The sequence below is a fragment of the Phaethon lepturus genome, unplaced genomic scaffold (assembly GCF_000687285.1).
Source record: "Phaethon lepturus isolate BGI_N335 unplaced genomic scaffold, ASM68728v1 scaffold3915, whole genome shotgun sequence".
NCBI classification, from domain to species: domain Eukaryota; kingdom Metazoa; phylum Chordata; class Aves; order Phaethontiformes; family Phaethontidae; genus Phaethon; species Phaethon lepturus.
In genome coordinates, this window is record NW_010542484.1 from 6,459 (window position 1) to 22,573 (window position 16,115).

At 43.6% G+C, this 16,115-nt stretch overlaps 1 protein-coding gene across 1 annotated transcript; it reads left to right on the plus strand.

Annotated features, from left to right (window-relative positions):
• The first annotated feature begins 1,037 nt into the window (after positions 1-1,037).
• Positions 1,038-12,815, plus strand: LOC104621507 (insulin receptor-like). Its single transcript, XM_010288022.1, has 3 exons — positions 1,038-1,080; positions 1,329-1,880; positions 12,619-12,815. Exons 1-3 carry the CDS (start codon positions 1,038-1,040, stop codon positions 12,813-12,815), a joined length of 792 nt encoding a protein of 263 aa, XP_010286324.1.
• The last annotated feature ends 3,300 nt before the right edge of the window (positions 12,816-16,115 follow it).

Consider the following 16,115-nt stretch of genomic DNA (forward strand, 5'->3'; position numbering starts at 1 on the left):
CAATCTATTTTTAATCCACACAGCAGTGGTCTGTGTAAAACCATGAGGAGTCAGACAGTCGTAACTATTAAACATCTGTCTCTACATCAATTTTGTGAGACCTGATTATTGCTGGGTGATTTCTTGAAACTGTGACATGGTAATTTTATAGGCAGTGGGCTTTACGTACAGCGACAAAAAGAGTAAGGATCCCCTGCTTTTAACTCTCAAGGGCGGGGGGGCTGTCTCGGCTATGGATAAGAGAGAATCCCTACAGTGGATGCAGTCTTAAAAAAATAATACTAAAATATCGAAAACCGCCTGGACAGGACAGTGAAAAGAGTTGTTTTTTACCCGTGTGCTGCCAAGCAGCTTGCCTTTCCCCAGGCATCTCCCTTCAGCGTTAAGGACTGGCTGGGTATTTCTGTGAAGTCGGGTTTTAAAGGGTTGTCGCTGGGACTCCTCTTGTGCTATACGAGCACAAAATTTCCTAAATTTCCTTCTTCATTTCTTACCTGTGCTTAGAGTTAAAAACGTTTCCCTATTCAAACTTTTTTCTTTCTGTCTTTTCCTTTTGCTGGTGCCTGGATTCATATTATTCTGATTGCCTTCTAGTTTATGCTTCATGTAATTGTTCACTGTTCCAGTTCTTTGGGTTACTGGTTCTTCTAAATGAACTGTCCAGATAGTCAAGGCAGGGAGATTTACAACTTTGGGAAAATAATAACACAAAAGCCCAAATACCTAATCTGAGAAGAATGTTTAGGGCAAAAATTACTAGTGTTGTAAATTACTCCTATCAGCAAAGTCTGGGCAAGGGTGTCGGCTGTACTCCTGCATGTGTGTATTTCCAGGTTTTTCTGCTCTCTTCCGAAGCGCTACCATTTCCTAGCCATTATTCTTTTCCTATCTTCCACTCCCTACAACCATTCTAAATTACTCCCTCTAATCCACTGGCATTAATTGCACAATCTGAGATGAGGTAGGTGTGTCGCTGGCGATTATCTAAAGAAAACAGGCTGTGTTGCAGAGACGTCTCTTACTTTTGTAAATGCGAAATGACGTCTAAGGGCTGGTGTTACAGCTGCAGTCGTGATAGAGGTAATATCCAGAAACTCAAGATGGCAGAAAAAATTATGAAAGAGTCTTTCAGTCTTATTTTGTAATCATATACCAGAGAATGTTCCCCACAGTGTATTTCTTAATACTTGAAGCATGCTTTACTGAGAAGGACCTAGTTGTGAATTCTGAGGGTAGCTATGTGTTACGGTGCGGTTGGACAAAAGGGTGTATTTAGCAAACGAAAACGATTACCTTTTAACTAACTAACTTTGTTCTTTGCCTTCCAGTTTGCAGAAGCATGGACATTCGCAACAACCTGACCCGGCTGAACATGCTTGAGAACTGCACTGTGATTGAGGGCCACTTGCAAATATTGCTGATGTTTAAAACCAAGCCTGAGGATTTCCGCGAGCTCAGCTTTCCTAAACTGACTATGATTACAGACTACTTGCTTCTGTTTCGCGTGTACGGCCTGGAGAGTTTAAAGGGACTTTTCCCTAACCTCACTGTGATTCGAGGAACTCATCTGTTTTTTAACTACGCACTAGTCATTTTTGAGATGGTTCACCTGAAAGAGATCGGCCTCTATAACCTGATGAACATTACTCGAGGCGCTGTGCGGATTGAGAAGAACAATGAATTATGTTATTTGTCCACGATCGACTGGTCGAGGATTTTGGATTCTGTAGAAGATAATTACATCGTGGCCAACAAGGATGACAAAGAAGAGTGTGGAGACGTGTGTCCGGGAACTGTGAAAGGGAAGAGCAACTGTCCGCCTACTGTGATAAATGGCATTTTCATTGAACGCTGCTGGACCCATGATCGCTGCCAGAGAGGTGAGTCTGCAGAGTGATGTATGTCAACTATGGTTTTGCTGTCAATTTTTCATCTGGCAGATCTACTGGAGGTCTAATTGGTACCTGGTAATTGCTACCTGTAAGCACAGGTTCCTAAAGCAAGGCTCGAAATGGAGGTTAGAAAGGTGAAGAGAGAACTTTTGGGATGGGGCTATTTAGCAGTTCTTTCACCTATGTGGATAATGTATCCAAAAATGTTGTGTTTGGTTTCTCTGGAAAGTTAGGGAGCGCCTAGAGCTCGTGAGTTTAACCGTCTGTAAGCGTAACTGGTATCTTGTGTCGTAGTTAGTGGTATCAGTGTCTCTGTTGGGGTTTGGGTTGGGGATTAAAAGTCCAGATTGACTGAAAGGCTGCAGCAGGCAGAAACAGAGCAGCAGGGAAAAGTCTGTATGGAATAAACCCAACTCTAGAAAGGTGCGGTTACGTTTTCGCTGAAACCTTCCTGCCATAAGAAGGTGTAAGAGATGTGGATGAGCGAGCGACGTTTGCACAACGAAGCTGGAAGCCAAGTCAGACCTGAAGGGCAAAGGAGAAGGAGGAGAGAGGACCTGGATGGGGGCTGCCCGTAGCAGGAGTCCTGGGGAGGGTGAAGTAACTGGGCTTTGAGGCTGGGGTTCTGGTTCAGGGGAGAAGATATGTTCAGAAAGCTAGCTGCTGTTGCAACCCCTGAACTCCAGGTTTTTAAACTGTATTAGAGTTGCTTTTAATTTCATACATATTTGTTTTTTCCAAAGTTGGAACCTCCCTTCAGTTTAGTTTTAATTATATATTTACTTTGATTTATGTTAAATCTGACTTGGCGGGGAGCAAAGCGAATTGAGGCAAAACTGACACATTTAGAGTTGTCTGACTTTCTGGAGGTAGTGCATCCAAATGAAGCAGTGTGTCCTAAGACGAAATTAGGAAACTTGCGGGCTAGAGAAAATTCCTTGCCAAGCTTTAAAGGGCAGCTCTGAGTGCTAAGTGCCAAATTTGAGAAGGAATTCCTACCAGTATGCATAAACTAATGAAATTAATGTGGTTTCCCCTCTGCTACTCCTCACCCCAAAATCGTCTCGCTTCCTTTTAAAGAAAGTGGTTATTTTTTGCGCCAGAATAACAGGGTATGAGCAAGAAGATGCAAGCGTGTGTGTGTTCCTTTTTTTAAAATGAAAAATAAGGTTATAAAGCGTTTTAGGTTATAAACTCTCTTGGTATACAGTGGTTATCAGTGCTGAAACCTGGTTTCTTATGCATTCATGTTTTCTGCTATTTCATAAGGTTAAAGATCTAACTGAAACCTTTTCGGTGGCTAGACCATTCGTAATGTCTCTCATTCTGGTGAGTTTTCTGGGGCTGCGCTACAGCAGACTGGAATGTATGGTTTCTCTCCTTTATATGACTGCCTATTTCCGTGAAACCTGTAGGAATGTCGCATTTTACCGTTGGGGCAGAAATCTCCGCTCTTGAGCCTCTCATACAAGTTCAGCTAAATTTATTAGAGGATAAATTATCCATACAGTATCACACACTATCTGGGCTTCGTTCCCTAAGGAAGCCAAGCTAGTAAGTCCATTTGACTTGAATTTGAAGTTTGAATACGAAAATAGTTTCAAAAGCATTTACATACAGATGCTCCCATCCGGTTTTCTCTGTTCCTTGTAGAAGATTCAGAGAAGCAGTGCTCCTACATATTTTGGCTGTAACTGGTATGCGTTTTCTAAACCACTTAACAAGCCGCGCTTATCTTTGTTTTGAATGCTAAGATTTGTACTTTTATTTATTGGTAGCTGGTGTTCTCAACAAGCTGGTATCTGTATTGTACGGTGCCTTGTAACACCTGCCTGTATGCTGCTCAAGTTATTTTAACAGCTTGGGTAGTCTTTTAGACTTAGACTTTTTTTTGAGTAGCCTTTAGACTTCCAGCACACATGCACGCTAGTAACTATAGTAGAGATTGTGACATTTATTTAGTGAACCTGTTCATGGAATCGCTGTGCTCTCTGTTCTTGTGCCAGCCATAACGTATCCTCAGTGTCTGTAACTGTTTTGTCAAGATTATTATAAGCTTGTGTGACTTGTACTTTGGCTTTCCTCAGCCTGAAGAGCCTCAGCAGCTCCCGGTACTGAGGGTATTAATGTCACGAAATCTTTCCCTCTGCATTTTTACAGCTTATCTGGGAATCTTCAGCAGCTAATGCTGTGCTGAAGTCTCCCGTCTCTCTGATTTTAAGTGTATTCCCCTCTTTTATTTTTACTCTCTATCTTTTAGCCAATGCTGGAATGAACTATGGGAATTCCAGTATGACTTTCTCGGGGGAAGTTTGGTTTTGTGTGTTGTTTTAACGCAGGTTATTTGTACCCCTAGTTTGTTTCCAAAAACTTGGTGCGGGATCTCCTGTTCGCTGCTGTTGTGTATCTCTGGATGGGAAGTTGTTGCTGTCTAAACTGATAGTGCTGCTGCCCTGGGACTGTGGCTCAGGATATTTTGTTTGCTGTTTTGTCTGCCAGAAAAAAAAAAAATCCTTAAAGAATATGTAAATATTGATTGCTTTGATGTTGCAGAGTGTGTGTCAGTTGAGAGAGACAAGTAAGGTAAGCTTTTTCCGGCGTGCTAAGCTTCGAGCCTTGCTGGAGAAAATGAGGAGGTGGGCAAGAAGTTTGAGAGGACACACGCGGGAAGGCTGAAAGATGTGGCAGAAAGGTCTTGCGTGAGTGGGAAAGGAGACGGCAACGGCCGGGGCTGGAGTGGGGTCCCGGGGGTCCCCCGTCTCTTCCCCACCAGCCCCTGACCTTCCCCGCCTGCTCTCTGTGGTCGCTCCCTTCGCGTTATCCCTGCCACATCGGAGAGCGATCGAGCGTCTTTGATACTGCTTTCTTTTAATCAGCACAGATATCCCAGTTTACTCCAAAACTAACTTTCAGTTATAGCATGTAATTATCTCTGAGGCACACATCCAAGTCTCTGAATCATCCTTGCAGCTCTAACTCCAGCCCAGAATTTTTTTCAGTTGGTGATAACATGTTCAAGACAACAAAGTAAAGGATCTTCTTTACAGACGTTAGAGCTAAGGTTGTGGATGAAACCGGTTGGGAGGAACTGAAATGATTTGTGGGCAGCTGCGCCCTTTGAAAAAACAGTTGTGATATTGAGGAATCTGTGTCTGAGCGCGAAGATGCGTAGGTGGATATACCATAGATTGAGATTGGTTGGGATGTATTTCCTGAAAGTTTTTTTCTTTTTTTTTTTTTTGCTCTCTAAATTACTTGTGTTGGTGTAAAAAACAAGTCGGTTCAGTTAAGGCCAACTCATGTTATATTTTGAATAGGAAGGGAGGGAAATATGTAGTCTGTTTGGAATTTGGGTCTAGCCTTATGCTGTTTATGGCAGCCAAATGCTGTTCCTGTTCTGGAGGTTTTGTACCTTTTCAGACCACATTTTTATAAGGCTTTTTTTTTTTTACATACTTAGTTACTTTTATTGCCATAAAAACATAGCTCTTAGTTTGGTGCAGCATGTTCGTGAAGAGAGCGTCTTTGCTGAAGAACGCAGACAACAAAAATGCTGGAAATGCCACGTCCTAGACCTCAGTCTAGATCTGCCAAACATGATTTTCATATTTTGCATTTTTTTCCACTATTTTTTTTACGTAATAAAAAGGCTGTATGTCTGTCACTCCACTTGCGGAAGGAACAATTCCCGCTGAAATAGGATTTCCTGCCAATTCTCTTCGCAGTCAGTCTTCTCTGTCCATCCATAATTTGAAGCAGTCTGATGTTTTTGACAGTCTAATTACAAAGGCAGGTTCAGCCTTTTACTTGCATATTGGGTCATCTGGAGGTGGAATAAGGTAATAGGAAGGAAAAGTGGAATGGTCGAATAAAAATGACCAGGAAAACGATCTGCAATAGCAGACAGTCCCTTGGTGACTATTGAAGGGCTGCATTCCTGGAATATAAGGATGGATATCTGAAATATAAGCTTCGTTCCTGAGAGGATGTGATGAAATTCAAGTTCTCCTATTCATCCTGAATGAAATCTTTGTAGGAGTCTGTTATCATCTTCATCTTGGGACTTCACGCTACTAGGAAATCTGACTTACTAAAAGCGTGGGCTGTTTCAAGTTTGTAGATGGACTCTTTCTTCAATCTATTGTCTTGCTTTATGCGATAAAAACAAAAGTTGTGTCTCTCAATTAGCGCAATCTAGAATTTGTTGCAAAATATTAACCTCATGAAAAGAAAGTGGATAGTATATGAAACCACTTGGGCCAACTGAAGAGTGAAACAGAGCTGGTAGAAGGGATGACAGTCTGGAGTGACTGACATGCAAAGGAGCTGCTAAAGAAAGGTACTGTATGAAAATAATGTTTATCCACATTTTTTTACGATGCTGGGGGAGCAGTTCTGGAGACGAGGGATACAACAGAATTTCTCTTTAATTTTCCTGTGATTTATCCAGGGAAAACTTGGGGACAAGTAGGAGACGGGTAAGGAACTGAAGAGTAGCGTTAGTAGCTTGCTTTGTTTCCTACTACAAGCAACACAACAAAGCACTCGGAAAAACATTGCTCAGCCTGAAATGTCTTTCAACTGCTGTGAAATACCACCGAGTGCTTTCAAAGAGACGGGTGCCAGAAGAAATTCTACAGCTATGAACATCTTCAAGGCAGGTTTGAATACAAAGCTTAGAGGTGTGTGTGTGGGAAACATTTTGTGATGTTTACTTAGGTAGAATTATTACTTAGCAACAGCTTCCTGTAATTTTTATGTGCTGGGAATTTCTGTAACCATAAGCTTAGTTTTATTACCTTTGTATGGGAAAGGGGTCTCAAAGCGCTGAAGAGACTTAGCCAACCTCAAGGGCAAGATATTTTTAAAGCTTCAAACACAAAAGAAATTTTTCCAGTTGCTACCACATGAAGTGGAAATGCTCCTTTTATTTGGAGATCTGATAAGAACTGCCCTTTTTTTTTTTTTTCTTTCCCCCGAGATCTGACAAATGCCAGATGGAAGTTGACACCCGATAATCTCGCTGGGGCGTCTGTTCTGAACCTTGCCAAGCGACAGCTTTATTGAGTGCGTGTAGTGCCTGTGGTTGGGGCTATTGTGATGCTTGCAAACGGCTAGACATCCTAAACTAATTCGCTTTAGCTTATTAAGAGTAGTTAAGAGATTTATGGTGCTTGGTGGTGTGATGCAGCCCAGAATTGGGGGAAAAGGGGTGGAAACAGTCACTCCATACAAAGGGATATTTAAAAGTATACGCCTTACTTTAAAAACACCAAACAAAAATTGGGGCTGTGAAGAAGCATCTAGTTAGGCTTTTCTCCACCAACCTTAGGTGACAGAAGACTAGGATTTCAATACAGTTTCAACTTGCTGAGGAATCCCCATGCATGCAGCTCCCAGGGTCTCACCACATTTGTTTCTTCGGCTTCTTTGCAGCTGCACCTTTACTTAAATTCAGGGGGTTGAAGATTTTTCTTCCCCTGCCCCAATTCCCGACCAGCACTTTAGACAGAAGCCGCTGGTCTGATCCGTTCCATCTTTAGAGCATTTGAACAAGAACTAACTCCTAACTCATCCAATAGTTACTAAGCAGCAAATACAGAGAATTCTCCCCAAAGTTAAGATGCTGTACAGAGGTCTTGTCAAGGCAAAGGGGTTTGATTAGTTAAAAAGGAGAATGAGGTATTTTACTGCTGATACAGTGAAAATTGGAAAAGTTTTAACGTTGTTTGGTCTGAGTTGCCATTTTAATTCTTTGATCCTTAGCCCCTTCCCCAAAACACTGGTTGTTTAAGCCAGTGTCTGGGCTGCTGAGGAGGCTGAGAGGAGTTTAACGCTTCACATGCAGTGGTTCAGCGCTAACATTACTGGGGGATGTTTTCAGATCTCTGTTCAATCTTCAGTGGCGAGGTCAACTGCTTGTGATTTCCAAGGCTGGCATGCCAAGGGCACTTCAGGTAGAATACTTATTTTTCCCACTTCAAGAACAGTTCCAGGTTACCTTGTTTGTTTAAACAAGGGAACCTGCACTACCTCTTGTTAGACAAAATATAGAAGACTGGCTACACTTGGCAGACACATTTGGTGGAAATTCCTGTTGTCTGGGCATGGATGTAGAAGCAGGAAGTCACAGAATGTAAAAAAAAAAAAAAAATAATAATACGGAGCAGCAGAGTTAGCCTGGGTTAGTAATGCATGAACGGGAGAGCTGCAGGTGGTTCACCTGGTGCAGTGTGTTTGCTTGGGGAGGAGGAGACTTGTTTCGTTCCGAGCAAATCCTGCTGAATGCTTTGGTGCCGTCAGTGAAGATAAGGAACTGGCCACTTTATATATCCTGTATGTTTTCCTCCCTTCACCCCCTTAATGAAGGCGGAACGACAATTCTGTATTTTAAATCTTAAAAAATTTAATTAACTGTAAATGTCTTCTAAATCAAATGCAATTCTGATGCTCCTCCTCAGATTTAGGCAGAGCGGAATAAATTTCAGGTGTGTCCGATGGGATAGCATCCTTCCATTTTGTGATGACGGAACTGGAAATCTTTGTTGCAGAAGGCTTTGACGGGATTGTGAACCGCTGAGTCCGTACAAAGAAGTGTATTTAGTGTGTGTGAGAAAACCAACCGAAATACGTCACTTGGCAAAGCCCTCTGCAACGTCTTTCTCTATCAGGAATTGTATTTGCCAGGGATTGCCTCTGTAAATAAATTTTGTGTTTAAAAAAATAAACACACGCACACAAAAACAGTCATAAAAACCCAGGTGTGCCCAGTGCAAAGATTGTTTCTAGCTGAAAGGTTGGGGATTTCGGGACCTTTTGATTAATTATAGAGCTCGTGAATAACCAACTGTGTCCTGGAGGAAGCGACACTAACCCTTCTCTCGGCTTGTAACAATAGCTGGTTAAAAGTTCAATGAGCGCGCTTCCCAATTATATCCTATAATTGTGTGCGAGTTCCTATTGGAGGGGTGTGAATGAACTTGCTGGGATGTTTATGCTTCTTAATTAAGGCTGTTGGGTAGCTGAAAGAAAAAAAAATGGATGTTGGGTAGCGGGAAGTCGTGGGGGTACTGGCTGGGGGTGTCTGGCAGCGGGCTGAGCTGCTTGGTACGTGCCTGTAGTTATTTCAGGTGCTGCTTTGATCCCGAGTTCGCGGCTGGCGTTGCGTAAGCGTGCAAACTGGCTGCGGCTCGGCCGCCGAGACGCCGCAGGTTACAACTGTGCGCGTTCATCTTTATCTAGTTTTTTTGGTTTTTTTGGTTTTTTTTAAGATGAGGGTACTGGGGGAGCGCTGTGGCGGCCGGGCTGATGTTTGAGGGTCGTCAGCGTTGCTTGTATTTTGGCTTGTGACGTTTAAAGCGAGCATTAACTTCAGCTCTGTGTAGTGCTTAAATGTTGGCTAAGCGAGTATAATGTTTTCGTGTGAGTCTGGCTTCCTTGTGAATCTGTATTTAAATGAACTGAAAAACAGGGCAGGGCGCTTGGCACCTGTGCACGCCCAAAAGTTTTCCAACGTGGAACATCCTTCTCCCTTCTTCAAAATAGGGTCAGAGTTGCTATTGAGAAGAGGGACACAGACAGGGCAAGAGGATGCTCTGTACGAACTGGAAGCCTCCAGCTCAGTACCCTCGGTGTGAATTCTTTAATTTGCGAATGCGCTTTCTTATTTGCCTGACCAGAGGCTGCCTCTCGGGCACCTTCGGAGGTTTCCTCCTTTGAGGGAGAAGCTGCTTTGAAGGAAATCCCACAAAAGAGTTGGAAAGAAAGTCTGGTTAGAATAGCATTCAGCAGAATGCTGGGATTAATTTTCTTCTACATATTTTTAAAGAACTCGGGTTATATGTGTTATATTTCGTGGTTATATGTGTTCTATTGCTTTATATACATGGGATATTTCTCTGGCATCACGTCAGCACACTCCAGAAAAATAAATGTGATTTTAATCTTGTGTATCAGGTTAGAGGTGCCCTTTTTCAAGGTTGTCAAGAAATACTGCTCCATTGTAATTGTAAATCGGGCAGTTTCAGCTTTTGCAGACATCGGCTCCCACACTGTAGTCGCTGAAGCACCGGCAGGTGCCGGACAGTTGAGCTGTTAAGTATTATAACCCTTGCTCATATGCAAGCATAATGAGGGTGACGGGTATTTAGCAAGATTAGTGCAATGAAGACTGTATAATTAGCAAGGTCTTTTTAGTTGGGGAAGGGGAGTTTCTTTAATCTGTTCGTAGAAGCACTCCAATCTTTTGTTTCCTGTGCAGTTTGAAGGCTTCTGGAGGTGTACGCATCTCGCTGCTGGTCGCTTGGGACTCCTGCAGAACTGCTGCTGCTGCTGGTATGTGGCCACGCTGGAATTTCAGGGCCCTGACACGATGAGCTGAGCTCAAGTTACAGGGAAAGACTGATGCTTTTTGAGTCAATGCACGGAGTTAAGGCCACTTGGGTAGCAAGCTTGTCGGAGATCAGAGAGAGTGTCTGCAGCCCGCGCAGCAGTAAGGTCTAAGGTTGCTGGCTTTCTGGCTCTTCGTGCTCCTCTCCCTTCGCTTTAGCCTGCCCCGAAGCACGGTTCCTCATTGAGCCTCTTTTAAAATTGTCTGGGGCAGGGAGGGAGTAGGTTGGCCTCAACGTGTTAATCAAAATAAAGCTTGCTGGACTGTAAGCAGGGGAGGGTTTATAGGGCACGGGAACAGGCATGGAGTTCTGGAGTCATAACTTCCAACTCAGTTTTTTTTATATTTTCTGTGCTTTTGTAGCTGGGGGGGTTTAATTACATGAACAGCACACAGCGTTATTGCAGTGTAAGGCTTTAATACCCGTGGGCAGGGGCAGCAGTCAGAGCGAACGACCGTGCGTCCGGTGAGGGAGAGGTTGGGCTCTACGCGGCGTTTCGGAGAGATTCGGAGGAACAGACTGGCCTTTCCTGCCAAGAGGAAAGATTCGGTGCCGAGATGTAACGTTCTCGTACGGCAAAATTGCAAGGCAGTTTGCATGATGCGAAATGGAGTTGCCCGTACGCTCGCTGATGATTTTTTTTTTTTCCCCCCGTATTGATGTGAAGAGGGCCAAGTCTGATGCTGTGTGTTCGAGGGAAGGATTATTTGGTGCCTGTGGGAGAGCTGCTGAACTTGGCAGCTTTGCTTTCAATAATGCGAGTGAGATGCCGTTAGCTTCCGAGCTGTTTGTTCTGAAATATCTGAAAATAGTAACTGAGATTTTTACTAAGCAACCTGCAGCAAAAAAACAAGTTCCAGCTATTGCACTGAACTGAGCGTCTGGAAATCTGTCACGTGCAAACTTCAGGCATCACGCAAAAACTCTGTGGGATCGGCAACTTTTTACAACTGAGAAAGTAATAAAGAATGCCCGCATTTGAAGGTGGGACTGAAGCCTGCTGCACTGTTAAAGAGACAATTAGAAAATTTTAGGAATGATGCAGGAAGCTCTGCCACTGTATTGAGTTTCCTAGGAATAAGGCACGTGCAAGTCAGCAGACATCACGGGTTAACTAAGCATTTTTCTGTTATTTTAAACTTCATTAGGTATCCATGTTGCATTACAACATTGCAAGGATTTGAATACTTCATGAGCAATAGTCATTAAAATTTGAGTGTCAGGCAAACGCTTTTCTTGTCCTTTCTGGAAAGGCAAACCAATTACAATCCACGGGTAGTGAAAACGTAACAGCAATGATTTAATAAAACAAACAGGACTTGTTTTTTCTGGTCTTCAGTCTTTTCTGAATGTCATCTTTCTGAAGTAAGGCTGATCGCGCTGGATGTGTTTACACAGCTTCAGTTCGGGATGAATGAGTCCAAGAGTTCCCTTGCAAGTACCCCTCAAAAGTTCCCAAAAGCCAGAGAGGAAATGGAGCTCCTCAGTGTGATGTCTGACTGCCTGAAAGTCTCGCCCGGTGGAGCCTTAACACGGCTTAGAGGAATAAGGCTTTTGTTTTAAAACTGTATTTGAAGCGAAGCCTTTAAAGCTCAATAAACTGTTTTTCTGTTCATTCGATTCTGTGGATTTTAGGCTCGAGGAATCTCTGCGCGCTGTGTTTCTGGCAGAAGGGAAAGCGTAACGTGCAGTAGCAGCCTTACCTGGAGGCTTAGTGAAAAAGCAGTTACGTGGGAACTGGTGCTTCGTCTGAAACAACTTCCCGCCTCATTGTCAGGTTTCTACAATTATTAGATTAGCAAAAGAAATGCGATGTGTAGACTACCTTTTCCTTAGGCTTCTCTTCCATGCTCCAATAACCTTATCTCCAGGGCTGCTTAAATAATTTGTATAGTGTTTGGCTGCTCTTTCAGTGCTTAGATATCAAGTTTCTCGTCCGCAAAACTAGTCTACAAGTCTATTAGAACTAGGTATCTGCATCAAGCATCAGTTTTTGTTCTGGGGAATATAAAGCGTTCTCCTTTGAGCCTGTACAGTGCGTGAATTTGGTGGGTGTGATAAGAAAAACGTCCTTGTGTTTTGCATGGCTCTGTTGGCGAAAGGAGGAGTTGCTGCATGACGGTTCTTGTTGATCAGCACCGGGGAAGAAAAAAGTTTTTCCACATGCTCTAATCTGTGATAACAAAAAGAACTCCAGATTGTATTTTTCAAACGCGGTTTAGGTCCCTCGGTGCTCAGATTTGCCAGTGACTATCCAGTGCGGTAATACATCCGTCCACCCGAAGCCCAACTTGGAGTGGCCCGGTTTCAAATATGAGCCTTGCTTTATACTGAAGGAGGCTGCGCAGGACTCGGCAATCAACTGTCAAGTTTTGCGCTTCGTACGAAGTATTTTGCGGAGGAACGCACGCTGGATGTGGGTTTTGATGCCGTCGATCTCTTCCCGGCGCTGCCGTCGGCCTCTTGGTTGGTTCGGTGCCCCTCTCTGCGCCTCGGTGGTTGTAACGTGGAGCTGCTCAGAGCGACCTGCTGACGAGCTAGACTTAATCAACCTCAGACGGCGAATGCAGGAAGTGCCTCGAGGCATAATTTAACTTGAAGATGGGTTTAGACAAACAACTGTCAGAAATGTCATAGGTAAAGTATTTGATCTGGCCTTGGGCAGGTGGATGGACTGGGCAGCGTCTTGAAAACTTCGGCTCCCTTCCAGTTGAAGATTGCTTTCAATAAGAGCAGCTCTGTGGTGAGATTTGAAGCCTCCACAGTTTGCTTAAGAAAAAGACTCTTTGTCTCTGGAGAAACTGATACGGCTTCAGGTTTCTTGTAGAAGATTCCCATCTCTCTTTTTTTTTTTTTTTTTTTTCCTCCTCCCTCTAGGTAATGCTAGTTTGTGTAATTTTTTTTCCCCAGAGGACTCTACCCGTTTTAAGGCTGTTTCCATAAGTTTCCCACACACACTCAGTAATTACCCATCTAGGGATCGGCGGGTGTCGCGGCTCACGCTATGGTATCAATTAGACCAGCTCTGAAGAGTCTTAATTGCTCTGAAAGGGACAATGCTGATGGTAAGCGGTGATTAGACCCTATCTTGACTCCCGTGCTGATAAACATCCACGAAGCTGAAGCTTTTTAGCAGTCGTGGCACACGCCTGCACACTTCGTGTTACGTAAGCAGATCCTGTTTCTCTCGATGGCCGAGCGTAGTTTAACGGGCAGATAATGAGACTCTTGCTATTACTGTACTTCCTTATTATTGAACAAAGTGACTTTAGTGACAGTTTTATTTTAAGCGCTTACCACGGCAGAGGCATGAAATAAAACAGAATTTTTCACAGTTCTGACGATTGACAGCTGGAGCCATTTACTGTTGTGGAAGAAAGATTGAGAATCCAAGATCTCCCCTGAGTTTAATGTAACTTCAGAAGATTCAGTTCCCTCGTTGCTGGCCTCTCCTTGCTGGGATGGCACAACTAGTTTGGGATTAAATTCCTTCAGATTACAAGTTTCTCTTGCATAATTTACAAGGAGAAATAGATTAATATCCGCTAAGGGTGGCTTGTGCAACAGAGTTAATGGGTTTTGTACTATAAATTATAGCCATTTGTTTTTCCTTAGGGTTGTATTTGTGTGGCTTTTGGTCATTTTTATCATTTCTCATTTGGCACTTCGATTAGAGAAGCTGAGTGATGTGGCACAGCACGCATCCTATAGATCAAAACTATAGGGATCAGTATGTTTGTAATGAGAAGCCATTAAGCAGATAGATATCTGGATAGAGCTGAACTGGACAGTTTGTGTGAGGCCACGTATTATTTTTACATTGAATTACTTGAAAACGGGCCTTGCTGGTATGCTGAAGATGACGAGGGCGAGTAGTAAATAAAAATACATTTCATAGAGAGGTCTCAACTGCTTGGCTCTGGGACTGCAAGCAAACAGTATCTATTTCAGTACTGCTAAGTAAATTCTTATACCTAGAAATAAACTGTGGAGAGCATACTTACTGCTTTAAGGCAGAGAGAAGGGTGTATAAATTAGTGGGCATGAGCTGATGAGGCCAAAATGACTAGAGTAGTTGTGAGAATATTCTATGGGTGCATATAATCTGTGCATTTGATACTAGGATGCCTAGTAATGAGATACTGCATACATTTCTCCTTTCCACAGTTCAAATGAGATTTTGAAAAAAAATGATTGTAGTTTCAGGGAAAAGCACGACACCTATTAAGTCACTAGAAGATGTGTTTTTACAATATTTAGCTTTGGCTGTATCTACGTGGGAAATAAATAAATCCGGTAACAGGAGGACGTGTGCGTTAGCCCGTCGGTGAATCCTTTCGTGCGTCGGCTGCGGGCGGGGGGTATAAGCTCTGGGTTTTGGTTCCTGCCTTCCTGCTGCTGTCTCCGGTAGTCGGCCTCTCCCGGCACTGAGCAGACCCCTTTACCCTTGGAGCGGCTGCAGTGGGACGGACTGGCGTTGTGATCAGACCCCCACCGCAGCCGTTCCGTGGCTAGCATGGATTTGGGCAGCATGCTAAATGATCTTGCCCTAAACCAGGTTATGCATCCTGCTACCTTAAGGGGAAAAAAAATAAAATAAAATCTGGTTGGTAGAGCTGGCTAGCTGTGCTTCACCAGAAAATTCATCCTCCAGATACTTCTCTGCACAACTGGCCTTCGGGTGATAATTTACCTTTCTGTCTTCTCATCCTCTCTGGGAGGTGAGGTGGGAAGTGGGGATCTGGAACGAGTTATGTTCCTTCTTTCTCTCTGCTTCTTTTCAGCATCTTCATCCACAAACACGGATTCAATGTCAGTGTCTATGTTTACAATTCATGACTGTGCCATGAAATCTGTCCAGATTAAAATCTTAACCTCTGTCTGACATTTCTGTGTAGATCATTAGTTATCAGCTTAATCTTGCGGTTAATCTTACACCTCCGCCCATTTCATTCCCTTTCTCGGTTATGGATGGGTCCGCTTTCCTATTTGCTGTAAACTGCATGTCCTTTTTGCTGTAGATTTGCTCATACTTTGTGTGTCCGGGTTATATTTTGCACATATTTTCACATAACGTATCTAAAATGCAATCTTCCTATCCCCACGTAGCTGAATGTGTCATCTTAGCTTTCGGTCTTCCATGCCTTGTTTACTACCACATCCTTCTCTGCGGCCTTGAGAAAAGCAATCTTATCCCTCTCTTATCTTTGCAGAAAGCAAAGGTTATACTTTTCGCCTCGTGCTTTGATGGTATCGCTCCTCGTTTTCAGGACAGCGTTCGCAGGTAAAAGTAACAGCTTGCCTTAGATCTATGTTTGGAAAAATCAGGTGGACCTTGTTCTTAGAGCATCACCGTACATTGAAGCACTTCTGCGTTTCTCCGTTTGTCTCTGTTCCTCCGAAGGGCAGATACCGATTCCCTTATTTCGCTTCCGTGGCTTGTCCTGACGCAGCAGCTTCTCTCGGCGCTAAGCTGCTGACTTCTTCTGGTCCGTCCATGCCGCCCATCACTACGGAATAAATTGGTCTTACGAGAAGCTTGCCGCCAGCGCCGTGCTGATGCCGTCGCCTGGCTGGAGAGGGAGGTGGCTCACACCCTGCTGGGTCAGAGCGCAGAGATCCGTATTCAAAATGCAGCATGGATAGGGACTTCACAACTACACTTACTTCTAGGACATCCGTGGCTGCCTGGACCACTTCACTGTGATGCTCTCGGGTCTTCTGGGATTGCAATGTGAGTGAGCAGGTTTGACGGGAGTAGGTTAAAGTGAACGGGGATGTTTGCAAGATGCTGTACATCGGGAAGAGTAATATATAGTTAAATATTAACACG

Excerpts from the sequence above, each read along its gene's own strand:
- LOC104621507 (XM_010288022.1), top strand. The coding sequence starts at position 1,038 with ATGACGTCTAAGGGCTGGTGTTACAGCTGCAGTCGTGATAGAG. Across the intron at positions 1,081-1,328 it reads CAGCTGCAGTCGTGATAGAG|TTTGCAGAAGCATGGACATT; the intron begins GTAATATCCAGA and ends TTTGCCTTCCAG. Across the intron at positions 1,881-12,618 it reads CCATGATCGCTGCCAGAGAG|GAGGCTGCGCAGGACTCGGC; the intron begins GTGAGTCTGCAG and ends TTTATACTGAAG.